At 55.3% G+C, this 27,208-nt stretch overlaps 1 protein-coding gene across 2 annotated transcripts; it reads left to right on the forward strand.

Moving 5' to 3' along the window:
• The first annotated feature begins 1,835 nt into the window (after positions 1-1,835).
• CUL9 (cullin 9) lies at positions 1,836-27,208 on the forward strand. 2 transcript variants are annotated; one of them, XM_086871854.1, is made up of 42 exons: positions 1,836-2,042; positions 2,251-2,312; positions 3,346-3,954; positions 4,731-4,885; positions 5,245-5,778; positions 8,737-8,875; positions 9,856-10,049; positions 10,510-10,885; positions 11,094-11,295; positions 11,582-11,789; positions 11,887-12,071; positions 12,210-12,418; positions 12,560-12,791; positions 13,185-13,290; positions 13,607-13,834; positions 14,009-14,099; positions 14,167-14,338; positions 14,516-14,621; positions 14,790-14,885; positions 14,973-15,148; positions 15,647-15,780; positions 15,860-16,036; positions 16,278-16,393; positions 16,830-17,012; positions 17,354-17,511; positions 17,763-17,973; positions 18,057-18,222; positions 18,345-18,490; positions 18,668-18,785; positions 19,227-19,423; positions 19,503-19,762; positions 19,840-20,203; positions 20,503-20,643; positions 22,193-22,357; positions 22,455-22,618; positions 22,757-22,850; positions 23,040-23,114; positions 23,594-23,704; positions 25,006-25,123; positions 25,468-25,601; positions 25,793-25,884; positions 26,263-27,208. In XM_086871854.1, the coding sequence occupies exons 3-42, from the start codon at positions 3,360-3,362 to the stop codon at positions 26,453-26,455; spliced, it is 7,521 nt and encodes a 2,506-aa protein (XP_086727980.1). In that variant the 5' UTR covers positions 1,836-2,042; positions 2,251-2,312; positions 3,346-3,359; the 3' UTR covers positions 26,456-27,208. The 2 variants fall into 2 exon arrangements, with proteins under 2 accessions (XP_086727980.1, XP_086727989.1); XM_086871863.1 differs by having other exon boundaries at positions 1,837-2,042; positions 9,859-10,049.

Consider the following 27,208-nt stretch of genomic DNA (forward strand, 5'->3'; position numbering starts at 1 on the left):
GTGGAGACCATCACAGCAAAGTGATAAACAGGCTGTGTGAGTAGCACAGAAAACCTCCCCTTGTCACAAACAAGACGTCTTGGTAGTGAGTGGGGAAAGAAAATGACATTAATTAAGAACAGAGATTTCAAGAGCATCCATGGGATTCTGGAAAGAGACTATCAATAGCATCAACAGCGATCACACGTACTAATGGAGAAATCAAAAGTGTGGCTTGGAAACTTAAACATTTATAATCCACCGTTAGTGCCACAGGTTTAGGGGATGGTCTCCACGGACTGATGTAGCACAGCACTGTTTTATCCAGCCTATAATTGTAATTATATTGTTTGGGTTAATTGCTGATTGCTATTGTAAAACATGGAAATTGTCTTAAAACAATGGCATTAGTAATGAGGGTAGAAATTAGACTGGGCACATACAAGTTGCTCCAGGATCAAATAAGAAAGCAAAGTCTCATCCAGTTAGCTGATGATTTGAATATTTGTTTATAATTTAGAACAAATCTTATCAAACTGATAGAAACCTGCACCCCAAGGAAGGGAAGTATGGGCAAAGGATAAGAATTTAGATTTTATGGTATGGGCATTTCAGAACAGTGTGACACCAAAGCTGGAAAGGAGCTGGAAACAGGCCAAACTTGTGTGCAGCTGGCTTCAACTGGCTCTCCAGCAACACTGAGAACAGGGCAGTCTCAGAGCCCCAAACCTGCCGGGAGCCAGCGCAGCTGTCACTGAAGCCAACAGGGTGGATGGAGGGTGGGTGCAGGGCTGGAACCACCCCAGGGCCATGGGCCTAACACTGCTGCACTGTAATTCTTGATTAATGGTGCATCTGCAGTAATAATTTGAGTGCTGACATGACATGCTTTTAGCCTTCCTGCCACTCTTCCTGCTGCAGCCCTTGATGAGGACAATTAATCACCAGATAAATGGTACCAACACACAGCGCAACATTACCACATTACCAAAAAGCAGCTCACTCTAGCAGATGCCTTCTTCAGCTTACAACTTCCATTTGTTCTCATTTCTAACATTAGCCAGGGGAATCAGAAGATATTCCAATCTTTCACGTTTTTCCACCACTCACCACTGTTCCTGGTATGGGAGAACAGCAGCTTTGTGACCCACAGCCACAGATACCTGCGCTCTGGTGCCAGCTCAGGCCTGAAACCCCTTTGGGAGCTGTCCTGTGGGGTGCTCTTGCAGTGCTCTTGCGGAATTCCCAATGGGATCCTGGGCTGCATTGGGAACTGCATTGGCAGCAGGTCAGGGAGATGATCCTGCCCCTCTACTGAGCCCTGGTGAGGCCAGTCTGGAGTGCTGTGTCCAGCTCTGGCATCCTCAGGGCAAGAGAGACACGGAGCTCCTGGAGAGGGTCCAGCAGAGGGTGACAAAGATGATGAAGGGACTGGAGCACCTCAGTTCTGAGGAGAGGCTGAGGGAGCTGGGCCTGTTCAGCCTGGAGAAGAGACACTGAGAGGGAACCTCATCAATGTCTGTCAGTGTCTGCAGGGAGGGGCCCCAGGATGGACCAGGCTCTGCTCGGCGGTGCCGGGCAAAGGGACAAGAGGCAACGGGCAGGAACTGAGGCTCAGGAATGATGAGGAACAACTTTCCTGTGCAGTGCCCGAGCACTAGGACAGATTGCCAAGAAAAGGTGTGGAGTCTCCCTCGCTGGGCACAGCAGGGAATTTGGACCAGATGACGCACTGTGGTCTCTTCCAAGCTGACCCATCCTGCGATTCTGAGGGACGGCGGGGACACGACAGGGACACTGCAGCGCGCGTGCGCGGAAAGCGCAGCTCCCGCCCCTTTTGTGTCCCTCACCGCATCCCGTAGCGGGCACGGAAGCGGCGCGCTGCTTCCGGCGCCTCCCGGTGGCGCCGGGGCCGCTCCGGGGGCGTGGGCAGGGTTGGAGCGACGCCTCAAGGGCCGATTCCTTCTTCCCGCCGCGGCGGGGAGTCGGCTTCCCGCGTACCGGGGCTGGGCCCGACCGTGCCCTGCCCGGCTCGCCGCGGCTCCGGGGACAGCGGAACAGCGGTGAGCGAAGGGCCGGGCGTAGGGGCGCGGCTCGCCGGGGTGTCCGGGATGGCCCGGGGGAAAGCCCGTGTGTTCCGCGGCGCCAGGACCGAGGCGCGTCGGTGCGAGCTGTCCTCTAGCATTTAAGAAAAACAATTATTTGGTTTGTGGTGTGGCATCTAAACACTTTTACGAAGCACAGGAGAATAACTTGGCCTTTTTATTACAGACACTGTAAGAAGATTCCCGTCTGGAATGCTGCAAACTCCAAGGAAAGCAGCACAATCGAAGGTAAGTATGAATGTTTTGGGAGTTCAGGCTGCTCCTCTTTGCACCTGGTAAATATTTTTAATGTCATAGTGTTTGATGGTTAGTATCTTTGGTTAAACATGGATTGACTGCTTCTCCGGTATCTTTCTTCACCGCTTCTCTTGCCCGTGTGTGTAAGTGGTGGGAGTGTTTCCCACCGGCACCTGACTGAGCTCCTCTGAGATCCTTCCTATCAGCCTGATCTGGAATCCTGTGTGAACTCAGCGGTTTTGTCTGCAGCTGCCTTGCTGATCCGCTGGCACTCAGTCTTGGACAGCAAATTATTTCCATGCTGCCCTTTGCAGGGCTGAAAAAAGAGAAGCACTGTGTCTTCTCTGTAGTCCCAAGATGCAGAACAGTTGGGTAACAGAGAATAAAAATCTTTTAGTTCTGTGGACTTTGTCCATTGATGAGACATTGTAAAGGCAAAGAATTCTGAGAAGAGGCCGAGGAGGGAATACTGAGAGACTTTCAGGTAGTGATTTGATATGTATGAACTAGATCTGAGAAACTGCTCATTATTTTCTTCAGGGCCTGGTGATGTGAAGGTCCCTATGCATGGTGAGAGTACCGTGAGCTCTGTGTAAACTCACAGTCTGCACTATAAATGGTAAATAGCAGGAGGGAAGACAGAAGTGCAGCAACTTGTAAGGGTTGTGTTATGGCCAGTGGCAGGAATGTGAACAGGATTAAAATCTTCCATCATTATTTTCTGTCTTATTAAAGGGTCTATTTTGCATCCATGTTTTGTGTTTATTTTTTGAGGAGAATCTCCTTCTGTGTGTGCCAGTAATGCTTGGAACTGGTTTTGTTTATGAAAAGCTGTCTTATTTTCTTGGAAGGGGAATGTGAGCCTCTGCAAAGTGGCTTTTCCTTCAAAGCTTTATCCTGGGGGTAGAATCTCACGATCAAAAGCTGTGCTTTGACCGCTTCTACTGTCAGTGCTGGCTCACACTTTCCCCAGCATGCAGCTCAGAAATAAAAGCTTGACCCTGCTCCCCCTCTGTCTCTGCAGACACATCTGCTGCCATGGTGAATGAGAAGCACAATGGCACCCTGCTTGTGCAGCTGGGGCCCAAACTGCAGGCCTACCCAGAGGAGCTGCTCCGGCAGCGGCGAGGCCACGACGGCCGGCCGGAATACCTGGTCCAGTGGAGCATTGTCAGCATGGAAGAGAGAGCAGCGGGAGGCAGCAGTGCCTCCTGTGCAGAGACCAAGCCAGAGCACATCTCCATGTGGATGTCTGCAGAAGAGGTCTGCGCCAGCTGCCCGGCGCTGCTGGGCCGGAGGAGGCCGGAAGGGCCGCGGCTGAAAGAGGAGAAGGCGCCCGGTCCGTTGGCCGCGGACGTGGCGCTGGACGAGGCCTCGCTGCTGGAGATGAAGGCCGATGTCAGGAGCCTGGTGCAGCGAGCCGGGCGCCAGGTGGCCGAGGCCGGGACGCCCGAGCGCTCCATCCTGAGCACGGTGCACGTGCTGGGCGCCTACGCCAGCATCGGCTCCCTGGCGGGCGCCTTCAGGGAGACGGGAGCCCTGGACCTGTTGATGAGGATGCTGTGCCACAAGGAGAAGCAGATCCGCCGCAGTGCCGGCGAGATGCTGCGCGCTCTGGGTGCCCACGATGCAGGTGGGGGCTGCTCCTGCTCGGTGCCGCTGAGGAGGTGTTGCTGGGCAGCTGAGGGGTGCCAGCCTTTGGGAGGGGTGAGATGCCTGGGAAGCAGCACGTCTTGGGGCTTCTTGGCAAAAGGGGAGGAATCAGTCTGCATCTTCCAGGCTTCCTTGGTTGTAGTTGTCTGGACTGCTCTTGGATCTAGAAACTCTCCCCTGCCAGGTTTCTGAGCTGGGATGCTGATTAACTGTTAGGAGGACTTAGGCCAAGGAGATTGGCAGAGTGTGGGGTGACTGCTCTAAGCTGTCAGTTGGAAAGTCTCTGGCCTATTCTTGGCAGGGAGCCTTTTCTCAAGCGCTGGATAGAGGCTAGTCCTCATTTAAGAGGTGCTGCCATGGCTTGGAAGCACCTGATGAGGTTTGGGTGCACCTGGAAGGTTGCTGCTTGTGTATCCCACAGGAGATCAGGCTTTCCCTGTCTTAGTGCCTGAGTTCATGCAGCTCTGAAGTGGGGCAGAGGAGGGGCTGATTCAGGTTAAAACTTGACTTCTTCCCTGGGACCCTGCTCTGGAATCAGTTGTTTGGGGTTGCTGCTTTGTGAGAATCTTGCAGTGTTAGGGGTAGAAAAAGTACACCATGGAGCAAAATGTTGCCACTCCAGAGGGACAGAACATGGATCAGTTGACATGCAGCAGCAAAGCTGTTCCTCTCCTGCAGCTCCATCTCTCACAGGGAGGGTGGGGTGAGGGTTGTCTTTGTGGGGCCTGAAGAGTTTTTGTTTTGTTGTTGTTGCAGGGAGCCGGGCCTATGTCCTGCTGTCCCTGAGCCAGCAGGATGGCATTGAGCAGCAGGTGGACTTTGACAGTCGCTGCACCTTGCTGGAGCTGTTTGCTGAGATCACGTCCTCTGCAGAGCACTGCATGTCCTTCGAGGGGATTCACCTCCCGCAGGTAGGGACGGACCGGCCACCAGCCCCGGGCCTGTGGGGCATGAGGGGCCAGGAGGGGTGGGAGTGGAGGAACAGGGCTGGCACCTTGTCCTGGCCAAGAGGGGAGTTTAAGGTGGGCAGGTGAGCAGGACTGGGAGAGCTGGCACAGGACGTGGGCCTGGTGAGAGGCTGGGGGTGGTGCAGAGGCACCTGGAGAGCCCGGTCTGCGAGCAGGGAGGGGAGGGTGGGCTGAGAGGTCTCTGCTGCTGCCAGCTGGTCTGGAGCTCTCCCGGGAGCCTGCCTGGGAATGAGCTGGTGGCTCAGAGAGAGCAGGGGGCTGGAGGTGCTCTGCAGGCTGAGTGAGAGCTGTGCTTGTTGTAGATCCCTGGGAAGCAGCTGTTTGTCCTGGTGAAGCGCTACCTGTGCGTGACTTCTCTCCTGGACAAGCTGAGCAGTGGCGTGGAGCAGGGAGAGGAGCAGCAGGGCTGTGCTGTGCCCAGCCCTGTCCCTGAGGAGAGGAGCCGTGTGAAGCAGGAGTTTGAGTTCAGCATGGCCATGGCAAGCCTCATCTCGGAGCTGGTGCACGTGATGGGCTGGAGCCACAGCCACGAGGCAGAGCCACTGCCCCAACGGGACCTGCAGCCTCGCCCCGCCCACTCCATCTTCCAGCACAAGGCCTCAGCCAGCTCTGCTGTCCAAAAGCCTGTGTTGCCATCAAATCCTGGAACTCACAAAAAGCAGGGCCGTACATTCCTGACTGCATCAGACTTCGCAGACAGCAGTGACTACGTGGAGTACTTGCAGGCAAACCTGGTGCGTGGCATGCGGGTGCGCTTGCTGGAGGACTGTGGTGACGTTAGAGCTGGGGAGGAAGGCGAGGTTCTCCAGAGCACGAACAGCATGCACACAGTACAGGTAGGTGATGGGGAGACTTGTTCTGGCTGGAATGGCAGAAGGGAGTGGCTGGGGTGACCGATGAGTTCCTAATGATGCCTTTATGTGTAGGAAGTTGGGCAGTAGGTGCGGCATAGTGTGTATCACTGTCTGCATCTGTCCTAGTTGCATGGAGGGCTAGTCTGGTTTTGCATGGGTTGTGCTGCTAAGATTTCTTAGCCTCTAAAACAGGCCTTACTAAAAAGCCTGTCTCCATCTTTCTTACAAGCCCCCTCTAAGTATTGAAAGATCACTGTAAGGTTTCCCTGGAGGCTTCTCCAGGTTGAACAACCCCAGCTGTCTCAGCACTTCCTCATAGCAGAGGTGTTCCATCCCTCTTACTGTTTTTGTGGCCTTCCTCTGGACCTGCTTCAACAGGTCCATGCCTTGTCCTGAAGTTTTCAGAGCTGGATGCAGTTCTTCAGTTGTGGTCTCACCAGAGCAGGGCAGAGGAGCAGAATCACCTCCCTTCGCCTGCTGGTCACACTGCTCCTGATGCAGCCCAGGATATGGTTGGCTCTTTGGTCTCTGAGTGCACATTGCCAGGTCATGTCCAGCTTTTCATCCACCAGTTCTGCTAAGTCCTTTGTAGGGCTGCTTTCAATCCCTTTGTCCTCTTGCCTGGATTGGTACTGGGGTTTGCCACAACCCAGGTGCAGGACCTTGCACCTCATGAGGTTTCCACTTCTCAAGTTCATCCAGGTCCCTTTGGATGCCATCCCATCCCTCAGGCGTGTCAACTGCACTGCTCATCTTGGTGTTGTCAGCAAACCTGCTGAGAGTGCAGTCAATCTCACTGTTGTCACTGATGAGGGTAACAAATGGTCTTGGTCCCCATATGGACCCCTGAGGGACACCACTTGATCTCCAGCTAGATGTTGAGCTGTTGACATCTGGATATGATCATTCAGCCAATTCCTCATCAACTAAATGGTCCATCTGTTGAATCCATATTGGTGATTGAGAGAGATGGGGACAACTGACTGGTGATCAGAATCCAAATTTACTGTGGGCTACATATGCTTATATACCATTCTAGGAAGGCTAGTAATTTTTTACTACAATGATTGGGTTGATCATTGTACAAACAATCTTACACATTTTTGCAATATCTCTTCTACTTGCAGAAATTGATTTAGTCTTCTTCCCTGTCACCAGTCTGATCCAATCCTCTTGCAGTCTTCAAAGTTCTGTTTGTTCTTGTCAAGGCAAGAACTCTTTTGCTAAAATCCCTTATGCTAATCCAAAGTACTCTCTGTCTTTGCACAAAAAAATCCATATCTCTCCAATTTGAGGAGAAGGATGTTGTGGGATTGCTGTCACAGGCCTTACAGAAATCCAGAAAGGTGACAGCCCATAGCTCTTCCCTTGGCTACTGATGTAGTCACTCCATCATAGATGGCCAGGAGGTTGGCTGGGCAAGACTCTTCTCTGGTTTTCTGGAATCATCTCCCTGTCTTCCATGTACCTCAGTTAAAAGGCTTCTCTAGTTCTGGTCCATGTGTTGGTGATGTTTCTATTCAGATCCCCTCAGCTAAGTAACTGCTTTGCACCTTATTTTTAAATGGCTTATAAACCTCTTTTATAACCCACTGTATAAATTGCAAAGGAAATGTATTTCATACTGATTCTCTCTTTGTCCTGATACTTCTTGTTTTCTAATATCTGTGTTTTCCTAAAATTGTGATTTCTGTTTCTTATAAACTTGTACTTTCTTTTAATGAACTGGGCACTTGGAAGGAGCACCGAGATCCTTTCATATTTTTCTCCTGTTGCCAGTGACATACATTTCAAAGGGTTTTCACTTCAATATTGAGCTAAAGTATACTGTTAGCTTCCATTCCCTTTGTCCTGTTGGTCCCTTGGGTTCCCCATCCAGGCTTATTTTCAGTAAGTTGTTTGTCAGGCTCACACTATTGACAAAACCATATTGGAATGGCAATTGGGCCGGTCCATCATGAATGTCTCTTACCCCCTCTCATCTTTCCTTTGTTGCTCTGATTGCTGTTGCTTTCCTTGTCTCTCCAAAGAAAGAATTTCACTGTTGTGTCAGTCCTGCAGCTGTAACTTTCCATGACTCCTTTGAAATGGCATTTGGTACATAACTAGTTTAGAGCTCATACATAACTAGTTCAGAGATACATTGAAGACTCTTGGGTGTTGTGTGTAGTTTAACTCGATTTCCTTCCATACAGTGCTTTCCCAAAGCCTGTCAGCATCTCATCTGTCCAGCACAATGGGTTCCCAGTAGCACAGGTGTAAGTCCAAAAGAGCTCAGTGAAACAGGCAAACCATATGTTTTTCTGTTGTTTTTTTAAAGCTGCTGACGTGTTGTACTTGCTGTTGCTGGGTCCTCCTTCTGTTTGGAAGGTTAAATGTAACACTATGCTATGGGAAGCCATAAAAAATCCTTTTCATTTTTGAAAGGCAACTTGGACCAAGCAGAGGAAACAATTGCTGCCTTTGAGACATGCTTGTCAAGAGCCTAAAACCTGTTTGAGAGGGTTGATGAATGACCAAGGTTATAAAAATGCCTTGAGGTACTTTATGTACAGCTCATCTGCCTCAAGGTAGTGTTGGTTGTGTTCTTCCTTTGTCTGCTTTTCCCAAGGCACCTGCAGCTTGGCTCTTTTGGAACAGGTGTGATTAACTGGATGCACTCATGCCTCTGTTGCTGTAATAAGTGAGATCTTTAGTGGTTGCAGGCAAAGTTAGTGGTTTTTAAAAACTAAAGATCCAGGTGTAACCAAGGCAAGAAGTTAGTAAAGATGGTATGCCTCAAAACTGGACAATGTGTGCTGAGATCTGTACACAAATTGTGTGGTCTTCTACTTGAGCAGTGCTTCCTGTCCCCAGGCATTTGGAAAATGGGAGGACAGCTGCAGCAAGAGGATTGAACAAGTGAGCAAATCTGATTATCTGGATTTGTTTCACCCACAGGTTTTATGGCAGTCGACAGGTCGGACCTACTGGATGCGTTGGCAGATACTGGAGATTATTGGCTTTGGGGACCAGTGGGAAGATCCTGCTGCTCAGAAAAAGGAATATTGTGTGAGAAAGAGCCTTAATCTAGACACAGGTGAGATTGTGATGCATGTGTATATCATCTCTCTATTTCTGATTATCCTGTGGGATAGGAGTGGTGACCTTTATATGGCCAGACACATGGCAAGTAGCAGGTTGGGTTTAGAAAGCACTATTGGTTGTAAAGCTAATTAAGGAATTGTATGGCTTGTGATTGAATGGAGTATTTTTGAACCCTAGATTTTGGTCAAGATGTATAATAAAAGTAATGATATAAAAAGCATAAAATTTTATTTAAACTGCAACTGGCACAACTTTGTGTTTGAATTAACTGGCCAAACTGCCAAAACATGAATGTAGAATTTCTCTGAGCTAAAGCTGTTTAGGGGCATTCAAGTACCCTTAAGTAAGTGAAAAGGTTTTTTAAAAACATTGACATAGCAACAATTTGTTTAACTTCATACTGTTAAGCTTTTAACAAGGTGTTTAAGAACTGTTTTCGTAAGACATCTCCTAGAATCATTTAACATTGACCTTGCACTGGGAGAAAATAAAAGGCAGAATCCAGACTTCAGCTATCCCTATCTTCTTCAGCATCTGACATGATTCTAGCCAGGAAAACTTATTAAAATGACTATTTAATCACAGCTGTGATCTTTTAGGATATCTTTTCTGTAGAGTGGTTTGGATTTACTGGCTGCAAGAAAGAATGTTGATGAGATTATCAGCTAATTGCACACTTAGAAAATATTCTTATTGCCAGTTGAAAAGATGGTTTCTTAAATGGCTTTTACCTCTTGTAGTTAAAGGCTTAACTTCATGTCACTGTGCAGTGTCTAACTTAAAACAAACTTGGTTAGGTTTCTCCTTTTCATGGTCTGATTTTGGAAGAAGCAGGAGCTCTGTTTCACTTCTGTGTATAACTCTTTCCAGGCATCATATCTCACAAAGAATATGAATTGAAATGTGGGGTGTGCAGCAGAGGATGGGGGAGCTGGCAGAGCTGACAGTGCCTTTCCTTGCTCTGCTCCCCAGCAGTTCCACAGCCATTGCTGTGCAAGCCCTTAGGGGGGCTTTACTCCCTGCCTTACCTGGGGCAGCGGCTGCCCAAGGCTGCAGAGACGCTGAGCCGTGCCGAATGGTGGGAGCTGCTCTTCTTTGTGAGGAAGCTGGAAGCACAGGAGCAGAAGGAGATCACCTGTCTCATCCAGCAGCACCAGGGAGAGCAGGTAGGGGCCAGTGCCTGCAGCAGGAAAGTGGAGGGAGGAGCAAGGAGAACAGCAGGGAAGGGACCAGGCCCAGAGGAGGTGGCAAGTGTGAGCTGTGCAGGGACAGCCTGAATGGGGCAGAAATGGGAGGGTGAGTGGGGATGGGTGAAAGCCGAGGGAGCTTGGCCCAGCAGAGCAGTGAGTGGAGATGAGAGGAAAGGCAGTGTCCCCTGACTGGAGGAGTGACTGTCCAGCGAGGTTTGGGCAGGCGAGGCGAGGCCGTGGGGTCATTGTGCCAGTTGCAGCTGGTGGTGAGCACGGGTGGGAGTTGGGCTGGGGACAGCCAGGGCAGGGTGGCAGTGGGGAGTGGCCCTGGACAGGTCTGGCGGTGCAGCCTTTCTGTCCCTCATGCCGGTGGCCACCACGAGGGGCGTGGGGCGAGCCCGAGGTTAACTTGGCCCCATCGGTGTGGCTGTCGGAGGTGGATGAAGAAGGCCTGATGCAGCTGTCGGTGCCTGTGGAGCTGGCCCAGAAGGTGCTGCAGGTCCTGGAGAAGCGGTGCGAGGGCAGCTCTCTGCGTGACCTGCGAGGCTCCCGTGTGTACGGCAGACACTTCCTCGCTCGGGGGGCAGAGCAGGATGGTGGAGGGAGCAGCGCGGTGTCCTCAGACGGCGGCGGCTGCGGGAGCGCCGGCCCCGAAGGCGGCACGGCCAAGGCAGCGGAGGGAGACCTTTGTGCAGCCCCAGGGCCGCCCCAAGCCCGCAGCGTGGCAGTGAAGTCGGATTCGCAGCTGTTCGGCGAGCTCTTGGAGAGGGAAGGGCTGTTCTTGCCAGAGGCGACGGAGGAGCAGAGCCGGGGTAATGTCCTGCCGCACGCTGGGGCACAGGCGCGGTGCCGGCACCGCTGCCCGCGGTGGGGGAAGGCTCTGGGCAGGGCACGGGGGCCCTGCAGCCGGGGGTTGCCTGAAGTGGGGGTGCCTGTGGGTGTCGGCTCTGTGGGTGCGGGGCCCCCTGGGAGCTGCTGGAGGTGTCACCGCTGCCCTGACGCCTCCGTCCCTCCGGCCAGCGCTGGGCAGCTGCAAGGGGCTGAGTGAGAGCGGCTCGCCGGCCGAGCTTGCGGCTGCGGTGGACGTGATCCAGAGCAGCAGCTCGGCCGTGGGGCTGCGCTTAGCTGGGCTCAAGCACATCGTGGAGATGCTGGAGGAGGAGCCCAAGTGGGAGCAGCAAGTCGGCGCAGCCCAGGGCGGGCTGGGCCCCGGGAGTGCCGGGTGAGTCGTGGGCTGCTGCCCGGCCCTTGTGCTGGCTGCGGAGGGCCCTGTGGGCAGGGTGGGGGACAGTGCTGAGGCGGAAGAGCGGGAGGTGGCAGTGGGAGTGCGAAGCGCGGTACGTGCAAGAGGAGAGGTGGATTTGGTGTCCCTTTGTGGTGTCCCTCATTGGCACCGGGGCTGTCCCAGGTGCAGCGTGGGCAGGAAGGAGGCGGCTGGCAGGGCCCGAGGCGCTGGCGTGCCAGCGGCAGTGGCAGGAGGCCGGGCCTGAGTGTCGTGTCCCACGCAGGGAGAAGCTGGTGCAGGTGGCGGCGCAGCTGCTGAGCACGGAGGCGGCAGAGAAGGCGCTGGTGGCGGTGACGCTGCGGCTGCTGGCCGTGCTGCTGGCCCGCCACGAGTGGCGAGTGCCCTTTGCCACGGAGGGCGGCGTGCGGGCCGTGCTGGCGTGCATGCAGCAGCACGGCCGCTCCGGCCTGGTGCAGCAGGCCGGGCTGGCGGTGAGTGCCCGGGGCGCCGCGGCCGGGCAGGGCTGCGCGGGCCGGCCCGGGGGTGCTGGAGGGGCCGCTGCCCTGCGCGCCGCTCTTGTCCTCGCAGGCCCTGAAGGTGCTGGTGGGAGCTGCGGACGGTGCTGCCGGTGGGAAGTGCTTGCCCTGGAACCACGGCGATGCACAGATGATGCGGGAGATCTTTGCCAGCATCGGCTCTGCCTCCAGCGAGGGCTCTGCCAGCCTGCTGAGTAGCATCCCTGCTGCCCTGAGCACCATGCAGAGGGTGCCAGGGTAGGGGCAGGCTGTGGGGAGCGGCTGAGGTTGGGGGCAATCTGCAGGGGGAAGGACGGGCAGTGCGGGCGGGTGGCTTGTGAGTGCAGGGGGGCTCTGTGCCCGCGGGAGGAGAGTGGCACGGCTGTGTCCCTGCAGGGGCTCCTCAGGGGTGCAGAACGGCCTGCTGGTGGTGAACATGCTGATGGATGGGCACCGGGGCCTGGCGGAGCAGCTGGCGAGCTGCGATCTGCTGGCGGTGCTGCAGAGCTGCTGGAGGGACGGGCAGAGCAGCGGCTGTCCCCAGGCAGTGCTGGCCCTCAGCGCCATCAATCGCCTGGCAGAGCACCTGGGCCCGGAGGCAGCAGGTACCGCGCTGCCCACCCTGCCCGTGCCACGGCCCCGCGGGTGCCACGGGCAGGGCTGTCCTGAGAGGGCAGAGCAGCCTGAGGGGCTGCTGCCACTCGAGTGAGCGCCCGGGCTGGGCTCACGTGTCCTTGTCACGGCAGGCAGAGAGGTCCTGTTGGACCCGAAGGGCGTGCAGAGGCTGCTGGGCGGCCTGGACGACGGCGTCTTGTCCAAGGAGGTGGTGGTGGCCCTGGAGCGGCAGCTCTGCAGCGAAGGCCCTGTTCCCTCTGGCCAGGGGGCCCAGCTGCTGCAGGACCACAGCTGCTTCCAGCTGTTGCTGCGCAGCTTGGAGCTGCTGGGGACAGAGAAGGCCGTGAGCCTGAGCATCCTCAGGTGGGTGCAGGGGGACTGGGGGGAGTCTGGGACCCCCTCAGCAGGTGTGTGAGTGCTGGTGGTCATGCTGGGGAGACCCAATGCATGTTTGTAGGTCCTGGTGGGGCTGTTCTTCACTGGGAGCAGGCTCAGCCCAGCACGTAGGCAGGTGCTGATTGGAGTGTGCTGGGGCACAGAGTCATGAGGGGACACAGCAGCTGTGCCTGGCTGCTGGTTGCGACATACAGGGGCAGCAGAGGACATGCCTGGCTGCTGGTGGGGTGTGCAAAGTGCCAGGGGAGCCTTGCTTCCCAGTCCCTGAGAGGTGCCTTTGTGGAGGGGCAGGGAAGCGGGGCTGCCTGTAGCACTGCTGTCCGTGTGGCCTGGCCTGAGCAGGCTCCCCCTGTCACTCAGGATCCTGAACAAGTTCCTGGACAGTTATCAGGAGGATGTGCTGCCCTGGCATGAGTGTGTGGAGCCCTGTGTGTCCTTCCTGAGCAGCCACAGCAGCAGCTGGGAGGTGAGGGGGCCCCGGGACTCGCGGCAGGCAGGGGTGGCTGTGCTGGCTGTGCCTCAGCCGGGCCCAGCGCTGGGCAAGCAGGGCCCCGCTGGTGGCAGCCTGGCCTTGTGTCCGAGGTGCTGGGAGAGGCGGGGAGCGGCTGTCCTGGCCGTGGCCGTGTCCTGGTGGCCACGTGCCCGGTCTGGCTGTGCCTGGCCAGGCTCTGGTGGGTGCTGGTGGGGTTGGGATGAAGGGAATGGAGCTGCAGCTCCGGCTGCTGGGGGGGCCTGGGGAGGTGCCAGCGGTGCCCCGTCTGCTCAGGGCTGCGTCTCAGTAGGTGCTGCAGGAGGTTGTTGGCTTCCTGCACCGGCTGGGCAGCGCCAGCAAGGACTGCGTGGTGGTGATGTGCCACGTGGGCACCCATGAGGTTCTGTCCAAAGCCCTGGAGAAGCACAGCACGGTCCCGTCGCTGGCACCGGCCCTGCTCGACCTGGTGACGGAGTGTGAGAAGTACTCCAGGCTCTACAAGAAGCTGACGAGCAGCATCTTGGCTGGCTGCATCCAGGTGGGCCTGGGGAGGCACGGCTGCACTGGGGATTTGGGTCTGGGGGCATCAGGCTGTCCCTGGCACTGAGGGACAGCCTTGTGCCCTCTGCCTGCCACAGCCCTGCGTGGGGTGAGGGGAGGATGGTAAGATGTGCGATGGGGCCCCTGGTAAGAGCCTTGCCCCATCCCACAGCTGGTGCTGGGACAGATTGAGGAGCACCGCCGGAGCCACCAGCCCATCAGCATCCCCTTCTTTGATGTCTTCCTGCACAACCTGTGCCGAGGTGAGTGCAGGCAGGGGGAGCTGAGCCCGGGCTTGGTGGCTGGAAGCTGCATGTGCTCTGCCCACAGGCTCCAGCATGGAGGTGAAGGAGGACAAGTGCTGGGAGAAGGTGCAGGTCTCTTCCAACTCACACCAGGCCAGCAAGCTCATGGACAGGAACCCCAAGACCTACTGGGAGTCCAACGGCAGCACCGGCTCCCACTTCATCACCGTGCACATGCAGTGTGGGGTGGTGATCAGGTGGGGCTGGGCCGGGAGGGCTGTGTGTGGAGGAGGGGGCTTTGGGGATCTGTGCCAGCCGTGCCGCCGTGGCCCGGTCCTGGGGGCAGCGGGAGGTGGCCGTCAGGGCGTGGTGCTATCAGGGGCCAGGGCAGGGAGTGGGGATGGCTGGGCAGCCTGGTGTTTGCTGTGCTGCAGGGAGCTGAGCATGCTGGTGGCCAGCGAGGACTCGAGCTACATGCCATCCCGGGTGGTGGTGCTGGGCGGGGACAGCCCTGCCACCATCAGGGCGGAGCTCAATGCGGTGAGTCCCCGTGGGTGTGGTGGGCTGGCCCTTGTCGTGCCCCGGGGAGGTCTGGCCCTGGTGTGAGGCCCGGGGAGGTGCCCTCGGGGAGGTGGCAATGACAGGAGCTGCGCTGCCGCAGCCTCTGCCGGCTGCCTGTCATGCTGAGGGCTCCATGCCTCCCTGCAGGTGACCATCCTGCCCTCGGACAGCAGAGTGATCCTGCTGGAGAACATGAGCCGCTTCTGGCCCATCATCCAGATCCGGGTGAAGCGGTGCCAGCAGGTAGGGGAGCAGGGGCTGGGCCCGGGAGCGGGCAGCGTGGGGCACCGGGGCTGTGCCCGAGGAACTGAGGGTCCTTCTCTCCCGTAGGGTGGCATTGACACCCGTGTGCGTGGCATCGAGGTGCTGGGTCCCAAGCCCACTTTCTGGCCCATCTTCAAGGAGCAGCTGTGCCGGCGGACGTTCCTCTCCTGCACTGCTCGGGCTCAGGCCTGGAGCCAGGAGATCTGCCGAGACCGGGGACAGCTGCTGCAGCTCTTTGGCAGGTGAGCTGTGTCCTGGCTGTGCCATCGTGTCCCTGGTGTCCCAGGACATGGCTGGCAGCCTGTGAGGGGACTGCAGGGCTGGGAAAGGAGCAGCTGGATGTGCCATCTGGGTGGGAGGGGCCCTGGCTCCTTCCTGGCCACCAGTGGTCCTTCCTGGCCAGGGCCACCTTGAGGTCCCCTGGGTTTAAGCTGGACTAACTCCCCAGAGCAGGATGCTGGTCCCCACAGGGGCTGGCACAACAACAGAGGTTGGCCAGGCACAGCAGGATCTCGTGGCCACAGGCACTGCACAGCCCCCATCTGGCAGGGGCTGCGGGGGCCCCAAGAGCCATTGGGGGCAGGTCCCAAAGACAGCAAGGGGTCCTTCCTGGGGGCTAGTGGGGCCAGTGAGCCATCGTGCCTTGGCAAGGGCCAGAGCAGGGAGCCACCACTGCGCTCTGCTTTCCCATGGGAGTTCTCCAGCCCTTGGCACCGAGTGCTGCCCGGTCGCTGTTGCAGACTGAACCGGGCGCTGCAGCACGAGCAGGGCTTTGCCAACCGATTCCTTCCCGACGACGAGGCAGCCCGGGCACTGGGCAGGACGTTCTGGGAGGCCCTGGTGAACCCCTTGGTGCAGAGCATCACCAGCCCAGGTACCCTGTGACCTCCGGGACCCACGTGTGCCGTGTTCCGGGTAGTGGCACCTGGCTCTGAGTCTGGTTGGCCTCGCAGACCCTGATGGTGTCAGTCCCCTGGCCTGGCTGCTGAGTGAGTACCTGGAGAGCGTGGAGCTGCCCCGCCGTGCCACGGGACACAGAGCTACCTTTGGATCCTGCGTGCGGCGCCTGACCCAGCTCCTGGTGCACGTGGACCCCGGAGGCCCCGAGGCAGAGGAGAGCAGAGCAGCTGGTGAGCCAGGGGCTGCCCTGCCGTGGGGCTGGGCGGGCGCTGCTCCAGAGTGCCAGGCTGTGGCCGTGGGGCTCCTCTGAGGAGTGTCCTATGGCACAGAGGCTCCTGAGCCGGGGAAGGCTTGTGGTCATGCCCCAGCAGTGGCCGTGCCTCCCCAGCAGCCCCTCAACCCTGCTGTGGCAGGTCAGTGTGCGGGGCCTGCCCATGGAGCCACGCTGAGCCTGAGGCTGACCCTTGGCAGGTGGGAAGGAGGGGAAGAACAAGGAGGTGCTGGCCAGGAGTGCAAAGGCCGTGGTGGAGAAGTCGAGAGGCCTGTGGGGAATCTCACAGTGCTGGCGTGGCGTGGTGCAGCAGCAGGTAGAGCTTGGAGGGCCGACTGGGAGGGGTGTGGGACTTTCCCTGGCTGGTTGGAGCAGGGAGTGGGGTCTGGCAGTGGCCTGGGAGCATGGGGAGAGCACAGGGCTGTACCTGGCCTCCACAGAGCCTGGAGCAATGTGGGGACAGCCCTGCTGTGCTTGCCACCCTGGCACAGCTCAGGCTTCAGCCAGGCCCTGTGCCCAGGCCGATGCTGCAGACCAGGAGCCAGGCCCAGTGTCGGGCTGTTATTTCCTGCTGGGCTGCTGCTGGGTCCCCAGAGTGCCCCCACAGCCCCTGCCCAGCCCTGGCAGCTGTGCTCCCACCTTGGCAGCCCCGAGCCCCAGGGAGCCAGACAGCTGGTGGTGGCAGGGCAGGGCTGGGGATGTTCCGAGGGGCCAGTCCTGCTGCGGGCTCAGCCCTCGCGCTGCTCCCGCAGGTGCAGCAGTTCCTGGAGGCGGCGGGGCAGGCGCCGGACCTTGCGGAGCGGTACTGCCGGCTGTACCAGCGCCTGCGCGGGGCCACAGAGGAGCTCTTTGGGCAGCAGGCCGCCTTTGTGCTGGCCCTGGGCCAGGGCTTTGCAGGGGCTTTGCTGCAGCTCTCCTTCCTGACTGCCCTGCACGTGAGTCGAGGGAGCGCGGCCCCGGTGCGGTGGCCCTGGGCACGGGCTGGGGAGCTGCCCCGGCCCACGGCACTGGGGCAAGCTCTGGGTGGGTGATGCCCTGCTCCCCCCGAGCCACAGAGGCCTGCCCTGGCAGCCTGGAGGGTGCCCAGCTCAGATGTGTGGTGCTCATCCCAGCGTGGGCCCGGCCCTGGTGCACTCCTGCCTTGGGCTGGTCCTTGGGCACCCTCGGCCCCTGCCCGGGAGTGCCAGAGTTTCCCGGCTGATCCCCACAGGGACATTGCCCGGCCCTGTGCGCACCTGGTGAGTCCTGTGTGTGCAGCCAGCCCTGTCCCTTGCAGGTGAGTGAGCAGTTTGCCCGCTACCTTGACGTGCAGATCCAGGAGCTCCGCAGGGCTGCGGGCAGCACGGGGCCTCTGGAGCGGCTGCAGCAGTTCTTGGAGCCCTTTGTTGTCTTCAGTGGCCTGGAGCTTGCCCACAGCTTTGAACACTTCTACAGGTGAGGCTGCTGTGTCTCCCCAGAACCCAGTGCAGCGGGCCTGGTGTGCTGGGGGAGCCTGGCCTGGTGTAGCAGTGGCGCTCCTGCTTTGCTTTTCCTGAGCTGCGGAGTGTCCATGGGTGCTGCCAGTCTGTGGACTCACATTTCCTGCTGGGGACAGGGAGGGGAGAGGTGTGTGCCGCCGAGCCCATGCGCTGTGGGATGAGGCCAGGCTCGGGCCCAGCCCTGACTGAAGCTGGTGGCCATGGCAGGCTCTACCTGGGGGACCGGCTCCTGACGCAAGGGCCATCTTGGCTGGAAGGAGGCATCGTGGAGCAGATGGGGCTGTGCTTCCCCAGCCGCTTTCCCCAAGATATGCTGAGCAACTTGGCCCAGTCGGAGGAGCTCCAGCGGCAGTTCTGCCTCTTCCAGCTGCAGGAGCAGGATAAGCGGCTGCTGGAGCTGGACACGGGCCTGGGCGAGGTGAGAGGGATGGTGCCGTGGGGAGGCCGGATCCTCACGGGGATCCTGGAGCCCGACTTGAGCTGCCCTCGTGCCGTGCCCAGGTGCTGGGAAGAGCCTCAGTGGCAGATGTGCCAGAGGTGAAGGTGCTGGCCCTGTCCCCGCGCTGCTGGCCCGTTTCCCCGCTCTGTTACATGGATAACCCTGCGAGGTTTTTCCCGGCGGAGCTGAGCTCCCCACTGGATGAGTTTGCTGACTTCTGCCGGCAGAGTGAGTGCTGTGGCCCGAGGTGTGCCCAGAGCCTCCAGGGCAGCTCAGCCACAAGTGCTGGTGGGCTGGGAGTGCCTGGCAGGGCTGGTTCCCGTCCCTGGCACTGACACTGTCCCTGGCAGGCCAGAGCCAGCTGGGCTGGGAGTGCACCAAGCCCCGTCGGCTGCAGTGGACGTGGCTGGGCCACGCCGAGCTGCAGTTTGGAGACTGCCTTCTGCACGTGTCCACACTACAGATGTACATCCTGCTGTGCTTCAACAGCGCCCAGGTAGGGGCTGGAGCCACGGTGGGGCCAGGGAGGCAGTGGAAGCTGGAACTTGCAGGGCTGTGTCCTCCCTTCCCTTCTGGTGGGGTCTCCAGCGGTGTCTGGGGCACGGGACCCTGTTCTTAGGCAGGGCCTGTGGCCACTGAATCTTGGCCATTGCCCTCCCACCCCGTGCTGCAGGAGGTGGCTGTGGAGGCCCTGCTGCAGGCTACAGGGCTCCCTGCTGACCTGGTGTACCATGCTCTGACACCGCTGACTCACGGCCAGGGTGTCCTGGTGGGGAGCTGCACTCTGGGGGGTGAGTGCGGGGCTGGGGAGCCAGGGGAGGGGCTGGCCTGAACCCCGAGGGGGTGCTGGGCTTAGGGGTGCACGAGCTGGTAGGGCTGATGAGGGGCTGGGTCCATGTGTTGTGCTCGGGGCACAGGTGTGTGTCAGGGTGGGGCCTGAGGCCAGCGTAGGGCTGGGGGTGAGGTGTGGGGTGGGGCTCGGGGCCATGCATGGGGTGTGGGGCAGCGTGGGTGGTTGGGTCTCGGGTTTGTGCGTGGGCCGGGGCCAGGGGCCAGGGGCTGTGTGCGTGGCTGTGGCTTGGGGCCACACGTGGGGGACAGGACTGGGGTGGCCAGGAGTGCAGGCAGCCATAGGGGGCCCAGCTTGGGTCCCCCAGCCACACGTTGTGTCCTGGGGCTCCTTCAGGCCCAGCTCGAGGCTTGGCTGAGCCCGGGTTGGGTGCTGGCTCCAGGTGCACTGCGGCTGAACCAGGCAGCCCTGGCCCAGAGCTCTGGCCGCCAGCTGAGGCTGCTGCCCCAGCAGAGGTACCTGCGGACAGAGAGGGCCGAGGTGAGCGCCCTGGAAAGGAAGAGGAACGTCCTGTGCTGCCTCATCACCCGCATCCTCAAGCTGGAGAAGCAGCTGCACATCGACAACCTGGTGTTCAGGGTAAGGGAGGGGAGCAGAGAGGGCACAGGGGCTGCACGGGGGCTGCAGCCACTGCAGTGGGGCTCCCTTGCTGCTGCAGGTGATCGATGCCTGTCAGAAGGGCGAGTTGGGGCCAGGGGTGCAGTTCCTGAGCTTCTGCTGCCACAGCGTGGACGTGCTGTCCTGCATCCTGCACCTGCTGAACCAGGGCTATCTCCGGCGCCAGGAGGGGAGGCCTCATGTCTTGGAATACATCTCTGCTGAAGCCACAGCACCTCTTGGTGGCCAAGCACAGATGACTTTCCAGTGCAGGCCAGCCCATGTATCTCTGGAGGAGGACAGCAGAGACGGCCTGCATTGGTAGGGGTGCCTGTCAGCAGGTGTGGAGGGGGGTGCATCTCCACCCTGTGTGAACGTGACACGTTTCTCCATGTCAGGCGGAATCCTGGCACAGACAAGGTGGAAGAATATCTCATGGCAATGCTGCAGGTGCCAATGGGGCACACACTCAGTCCAGAGGAGGCAAAGCTGCTCATGAACCAGACAGTACAGCAGGTCCAGGATACTCTGAGCATACCGGATGATGTTGCTCAGCACCTCCTCATGCACTGTAGGTGGAATGTGGATTTCCTGATCCAGTGCTATGTGGAGAACCGTGAGGCCCTGTTCATCTCCTCAGGGCTGCAAGTGCAGAATGTCCAGCCTCCCCCAAGTCCTGGAGTGCACTGCCCAGTCTGTGTGAACCAGCTGTGTCCCACTGAGAAGCCACCAACCCTTTGCTGCATGCACTACTGTTGCAAGGTGAAGGTCCTGGGGCCTTTGGTTCCTGCTATTTGACAGGGAATTGCTGCTGTCTACTTGGAGCAGCTGTTCTTTGTCTGAAGGTGTTATCGGGGGATTTTTCAGAGCTTATCCAGTCTCTTTTCTCAGCTCACTTTTTTGGTGTGATCTTTCACTCCTAGTTTGTCTGTTCCCACTTTTGTGCTTTGGGGTACTTACCCATGATCTGTGGGGTTTTGTGCACCCTCTGCTGGGTGGGAAGGCCTACCTGGGTCACACAGCCGTGTTGAGGTCTGATGTCTCCTCCTGTGCCCTGGCAGCCCTGTTGGAGGGAATATCTCACAACTCGCATTGAGCAGAACATGATTGTCAACTGCACCTGTCCCATATCCGAGTGCCGTGCTCAGCCGACCACTGCCTTCATCTACTCCATCGTGTCCTCCGAGGAGATTATAGCCAAGGTGAAGCAGGAGGGGTGGTTGCTGGGTGTCCAAGCTCTCTTACATTTTGGTCAGCACTATCAGATAATTTTGTTACTGCTTTTCCCCTTCCTGTTACCGAGACTGGCAGCGTGAAAATGGTGGCCAGCCAGATTTTGTCTTGTCTCTGATTATGGTCAATACCAGCTGTTCTGGAAAGCATAACATCAACAAAAGAGCACAGTGGTATTTCCTCTAAACATATCTCTAGCAAGCAACATTTCAGGGACATCATTAGTTCAGGACTAGATGAGAGCCGTGGTAGCAGCTCATGACAAGTATCCTCTACTGGTGTGCTGGCAGCAATTAAATAATAATAATTAATAATAGTAATAATAACAATATTATAAAAAGGCCAGATAAAACGTGAGCAATTTTGTTTTACTGCTGCATCAGTGACCTCTATGTCCTTTCTCTTCATCAGTCTCTGGCTTTGAGCAGTTCAGGTTTTTGTGAAGCTGGCAGGAATTAGTACATCAGACTTAATCTTCTAAGTCTGTGTGAGTCTACAGATATCTCTAAACCAGGCTTTCTGAGCTCTGCTTACCTTAGGGCATGGTCATCAGGCTGCAGCAGAAGCTGCTTGTTCTAAAGCAGAAGCTACTTTTTCTGTTCTTTCAGTTTTTAGAGTTGAATGCCCTCCCCACCTAATGGCAGAGCTGTAGCTGTCACATGACAGACTGTTAATTGCTGGGCAGAACAGTCTCTCTTCCTCTGCTCTGTTGTTTGACAGGTGTATCTTTTGTCTTGTTTTTTATAGGAAGTGTTTGGAGAATTAGTGCATATATATGGACAATTAGTCCTTACTGCCTTTGCAAATCCCATAGTCACACCTGTCTGAAAGCAGGATTTAGTAGCCTCTTGCTGTGACTGTTTATAAAAAGAAATAATTATTGCAGGTTGACATAAATAGCAAGTTGCTATGGTGCTTTCACTGAAATGCTCTGTTTTCCTTTCGATCAGTAAGTGGTGTGGCTAGAGTGTTAATGTCTGATTCAGAGTCACACATACTCATAGAATATTTTGGGTTGCAATAATCTGTGGAAGTCTCTGGTCCAATTGTGACCTCAAAATAACTAGATTATTGTATGAAGATCTAATGCTGGAATTATATATAAATGTAAGGAATCTGGTTGTTGAGGTTGGGTTTGTTTTGGTTTTTTCCAATAGTAAGGGTAGTGAGATATGGGACCAGTTTTGGCAGAGAGGTTTGTGGTCTCTGTGCTTGGGTATATTCAAAATCCAGCTATACACACTCCTGCTTTAGGCTGGAGAGGTTGGATCAGGTTTTATTTCCAGAAATGCCTTCCAACCTCAGCAATTCTCTGAAATTAAACAGTTTCCAGATACAACACAGGGAGGATAGAAAAATGAACACAGAGGGAATGAAAGAGTAAACTGACTGAGTGCTGTGTTTGTTTGTCTGAGCAGCTGTTTGGTGAGATGCATAGCCCAGAGCACCAGACCTGCTTTTAAAGCCTAACCATGCAGCTTCTCAGGCTTAAATCTCCTTCCTGGTTTCTCATTACAGTACGAAAAAGCCCTCCTCAGACGCTATGTTGAGTGTTGCTCCAACCTGACATGGTGTACCAACCCTCAGGGCTGTGATCAGATCCTCCTTAAGGATGGACTTGGTTATGGAGCAGCCTGTTCCAAGTGCTCCTGGATATCCTGCTTCAACTGCAACTTCCCAGAGGTGAGGCTGAGCTGGATCACAGGCTGTAATGTCTCAGGTTTGGCACGCACCCTTCTGCTTTTGTGTGATTGACTGATATTCTTTTCCTCTCTCTCAGGCCCATTATCCTGCCAGCTGCAGCCACATGTCTCGGTGGGTAGATGATGATGGATACTATGAGGGAATGACAAGTGAAGCCCAAAGCAAACATCTGGCTAAGCTCATTTCAAAGCACTGCCCAAACTGCCAGGCTCAGATAGAGAAAAACGAGGGGTGCCTGCAGTGAGTACACAATTTTGCTTGCTACTGTGTTTGTGACTGGGTGGCACAGTCCCTGGCTGTGGTGTAGCACTGTGGGGAGCACTGTCAGGAGCTGTCTGCAGGTGGCTGTCAGGACTGATTCCCACTGTCCTTCTGCAGTATGACATGTGCCAAGTGCAATCATGGCTTCTGCTGGCGCTGCCTCAAGCCCTGGAGGCCGAATCACAAGGATTATTACAACTGCTCTGCTATGGTGAGTGGTTTGCTGTATCTCCTTGGTTCATGCTTGTGTTCAGAGGCCCCTGTAGCCTCTTAGAGATGGCAAGGATCTCCACTTGGGCCCTTTACTCTGGGCTTTGTGAATTTGCCAGTAATATGGCATTTCCAGGTAGCCCTGGTACTTGAGGGAAATTGCTACAAGTTCCTGTACCTTTCCTTTCAGGTGAGTAAAGCAGCTTGGCAGGAGAAGCGTTTCCAGGATTACAATGAGAGATGCACCTTTCATCATCATGCAAGGGTAAGGCCTCCTCCTTCCTTTGCAGATGCTGGCTGCTGCTCAGCCCTGGTGAGCAGGGCAGTTCCTGTGGTGTCAGGGTCTTCTCTGCTTGGAAGCAGGCTTCACATCCAGGTGGGGATCACTGGATGATCATTTTGCCCTGGCTCTGGCATTAAGGAGTAATCCTTGGCTGCTTTCTTCTATTCAGTTTGTTGTGGAAACTGAGCACCTGATTTGAGGTGCCCAGGGGCTCAGAGTGGTGCAGGAGTTGGAAACAATAGTGACTGAAGGCTCAGAGCTGAGGTGCTGTAAAAAGGTTGAAGTGATGGCACAGTGGAAATTTCATAGTTGTACGCATGAAATGCTTTGCTGCTGCCTGCATTTTTTGGGATGGCACTCAGAATGCTTAGCAATTATTTGTGTGGAAGGTGCTGTTTTTTCAATCTCGTGGAGATGAACAGTGATGTTGACTTTTTCCCCCCCTCCTTTGGTTATTGCAGGAATTTGCTATAAGTCTGAGGAACAGTATTTCTTCCATCAGAGAGATGCCAAAAATTAGGAACTTGACCTTTGTTCTTGATGCCTGCAAAGTGCTAGAACAGGCACGAAAGGTAAGGCTGGGTAATATAGTCTTGCTGAGGTTTAGACTTAATTCTGTTGGTGTGTTTCATGCCTTTCTTAAAGTGAAGAGACACCAGCCTTGTTCTTCTCCAACAGGAGACAGAGAAAGCTTGAGGGGACGAGTAGCATCAGAACAGGGGAACAGCTCATGTCAGCCCTTCCATGCTTTGAGTCTGAGTTGAGCTCTGTTTGCAGTGTTCCTTACAGTCAGGTCATAGGATTTGGAGCTCAGCTCAAGTTGACACCATGGAATCAACACAAAGCCTACATTTTGGGTTTTCTTCCACTGGGTTTGGTCCATTCCTATTAGAAATGCCCCAGTGAAGGTACTTGGAAAGCTCTCCTAATGCTGTGTTACAGTCAGGAAGTTCCTCTTGATGCTCATGTTACGATTTTCTTAACTTCATTTCATGAACTGTAGGTATTTTGGAAGCAGTGAGTTACCTACTGCATGTCCTCATAACCACATTAAAAATGATTTGTAGTGCAGCCACTGTGTGTGTGCAGTAAGCCTGTGACACCTTAGGCCTGTAATTCCTGCTCTGTCCTGAAACATTGGCAGGAGGTGGGAATTGTCTTTGCAGTACTGACTTTGCATATACACCTTGGTTTTTGCAGGTAGGCTTGCTTTTGAGAGAGGCATGTGAGACAAGGGTGCCTGACACTATTTTGTCTTCTCAGTGTGGTAGCCCCTGAGTTTTCTGGGGTACATACCACTGTTGCTTGTTGCTGCTGCTACTGGATTTTCTGGCCCATTTCTTTAAATGGAAACAGTGATCTCATTCCCATTCTCATCTGCTGGGTGCCTATATGGCTTTAGGAGTCATTTATTCATAACTGGAGTTTGTCACTTGATGAAATGCCTTTGTTGTGGGCTCTTTGTGCTGTATAGCACGATGCCTGCTTCCATTGGGGTCCGTTCTCTTAGTTCGCTGCCGCTTTTGTTCAGCCTGGGCTGCCCAGCATTGCCTAGTCCTGTGTGCTGATGGGTTTGACTCTGCCTGCTGGTCTGTCACACTTGTTATGCATTTAGTCTGTGTTCTTGTGATGGTTTTCAGGTGGGAATAATCAGTTATTTTATATTTCAATATAAAATAATTGCACATTTGTTTCCAATCCTGCCAGTAGCTCTAGTTAGTCTGGTGCTGCTGTTGCTTGTCATAGTGGGTCACTGGGCTATGGCCAGAGGCCACTGATAATAATGATGTCTGGAAGGGTTTGATGCTGCTCCTTTCTTGCCCAGTCTGAAGCTGAAGAAGAGTGCATAACAACGTGATCTGTACTTTTCCAGGTGCTGGCCTACTCCTGTGTTTACAGCTACTATAACCAGGACACTGAGAGCATGGATATTGTGGAACAGCAGACTGAGAGTCTGGAGCTGCTCACTAATGCTCTGCAGATCCTTCTGGGTAAGTCCTGCAGCCTCTTTGAAGTTGTGACTAGCATTTCCAGCTGTAGTCAAAGAGCAGCAGCTCTGTTGTGGGGCAATAGCACATACACCAGCACCCAGCTGGCCTCACTTCTCCCAGCCCATTTTTGCCTTTTTGATGTCATTTCTGAGGGAGTCCACTGGAGCAGTTTGGCTGCCAGTGGAGATTGATGCAGTAAAGAGCAACGTGTTCTGTTCTGAAAGAGGAATGCACATGAACAGGAGATCTAAGCAGCTATGGCTGGCTTCACAGTCAGAGCCAAGGACTTAGTCTCTGCTCAAAAGTGTGGGATGCAGCATGACTTTGTTGTCCTTGAATTGCAGAGGAAACCCTGCTGCAGTACCAGGACTTGGCCACTTCCCTTCAGCTCCTGAAAGCAGAGCATTTCCGCGTGGGTTTGGAGTTGGTGCGGCAGATCAAGGAGCGTCTCTTTGCAATTCTCTGGCACTCCACACAGGTGAAGGCCTCCTGGCTGTTTGTGGCTTGTCTTGCTCTGGTCTAATTTGATTGTGGGCAAACTAAAGGGCTTGATAAGCTGAGGAGATAGACTCAGGATTGTGTGTGTGCAGGGTGGGGGTTTGCAGCACAAAATACACCCCAAATTACACACTGATTCTATCTCTTCTGGCTGTTCTTTCCTGCTAACAGGATTTCCATGTTGGGCTCCAGACTTCAGAAGATGCTGTTCAGAGAAAGCTGAAACTCGCAAATGTGCCTGCTTCAGCCCTTGCATGTACAGGGTGAGTTTTCTTAGTGGATGGTTTGGCATTTAGGGGAAGGTGAGTGAGTGCAGGCATAAAAGCAGGTGAGCAGAGTTTTCTCCTGTGCTCACTGACATACAAAAGAGTGACAGACACTGATTACTTGCATCCTGTTTTGTGGTTTGAGGTAGCAATTTAAGTGACATAGTGGTGTAGGGAAAGCAGCAAAACCTCTGCTTGTATGCAGCTATGATCAAGAAAGCTCTGTCACGGGCAGACTCAGTATGGAAGTTGCTCTCTCGAGTTTTTTTGGATGGGGATGCTGAGGCAGTGACAGCAGGGTGCTGTGGGGCTGGGTGGCAGCTGATGCTCACAGCAGAGGCTGAGGCTCTGCTCTTATGCTCTCCTCCTCAACAGGCAAAAGCGTATCATCCTGTGTGACTCCCCCAACACAGATGAAGGTGGCAAGGAGGTTGAAGATGAGGAGTATGATCCACAGTGGCAGGAAGACTATGATGACGATGATGACCTTGATGAAGACAACTTTATGATTGATAATGAGTCAGATTGTGATTCTTACTTTGATGATGATGATAGCTATCGTAGCTAACACTAGAAGTATTCTGTCACCTAGCCTGCTGCCTTGGACCTTTGCCTCTACTTAGTCTCAACCAGTTTGTGTTAATGTTTTTCCTCAAAGGCAGGGAGGAGCTCTCAGGTGGAACAAAACATTTCCTCTGGGAGGTTTCTTGCTCAGTGACTCTTGAATGTGCAAGAACATGCTCTGGGCAGTTGGTCTGTGTTACTGTGGCCACCTCCTTTAGAAAGACATCTCCTTGCCTTTTTCCCTTTTCTCCAGTTCTACCTATAGATACTTAATTGAGTTAGAAAGTTACAGCCCACCTGCAGAGTGAGGACCACTCGCCACCTTGTCCTTGGTGTGCTCTCCCCAAGGGCTGGGCACAGGGGAGGGTGGCACATGTCCCAGCATGGCACTGTCTAGCAATGGCCAGTGTCTAGAAATGCTGTAAAAATCTGCATTTACACTCAAAGCCTCCCAGCTGGAGCTGGTGGGATACTCTCTAGCCACAGATGGATGTGGTTTGGTTCCTCTGGTTGAGAGGGGCTGCATTTTTGCCCTTTGTTGGAGTTCTCTGTTGTGAAGCAGGAAGGGCTACTATGAGTGATACAAGTTTGCAGGATTGTTTAAGTTTATAAATATATGCACACACATATATTTTCTATACATATATATATGCAGAGGTTGTTCAGATAATATGTATCTTTACAAAAAAATATGAAAACCCTAAGGAGCAAGGGTTGAAAAAAAGTTCTGTTTAAAAAAATAAACAGTTTTCTTCTA

This window comes from Cyanistes caeruleus, chromosome 2, assembly GCF_971803275.1.
Source record: "Cyanistes caeruleus chromosome 2, bCyaCae1.hap1.1, whole genome shotgun sequence".
Lineage (NCBI taxonomy): Eukaryota > Metazoa > Chordata > Aves > Passeriformes > Paridae > Cyanistes > Cyanistes caeruleus.

Coding starts and splice junctions, on each gene's coding strand:
- CUL9 (XM_086871854.1), top strand. CDS start 3,360: ATGGTGAATGAGAAGCACAATGGCACCCTGCTTGTGCAGCTGGGGCCC. Junction 12,792..13,184: donor GTGAGCCTGAGCATCCTCAG/GTGGGTGCAGGG, acceptor CCTGTCACTCAG/GATCCTGAACAAGTTCCTGG. Junction 23,705..25,005: donor TGCTAGAACAGGCACGAAAG/GTAAGGCTGGGT, acceptor GTACTTTTCCAG/GTGCTGGCCTACTCCTGTGT.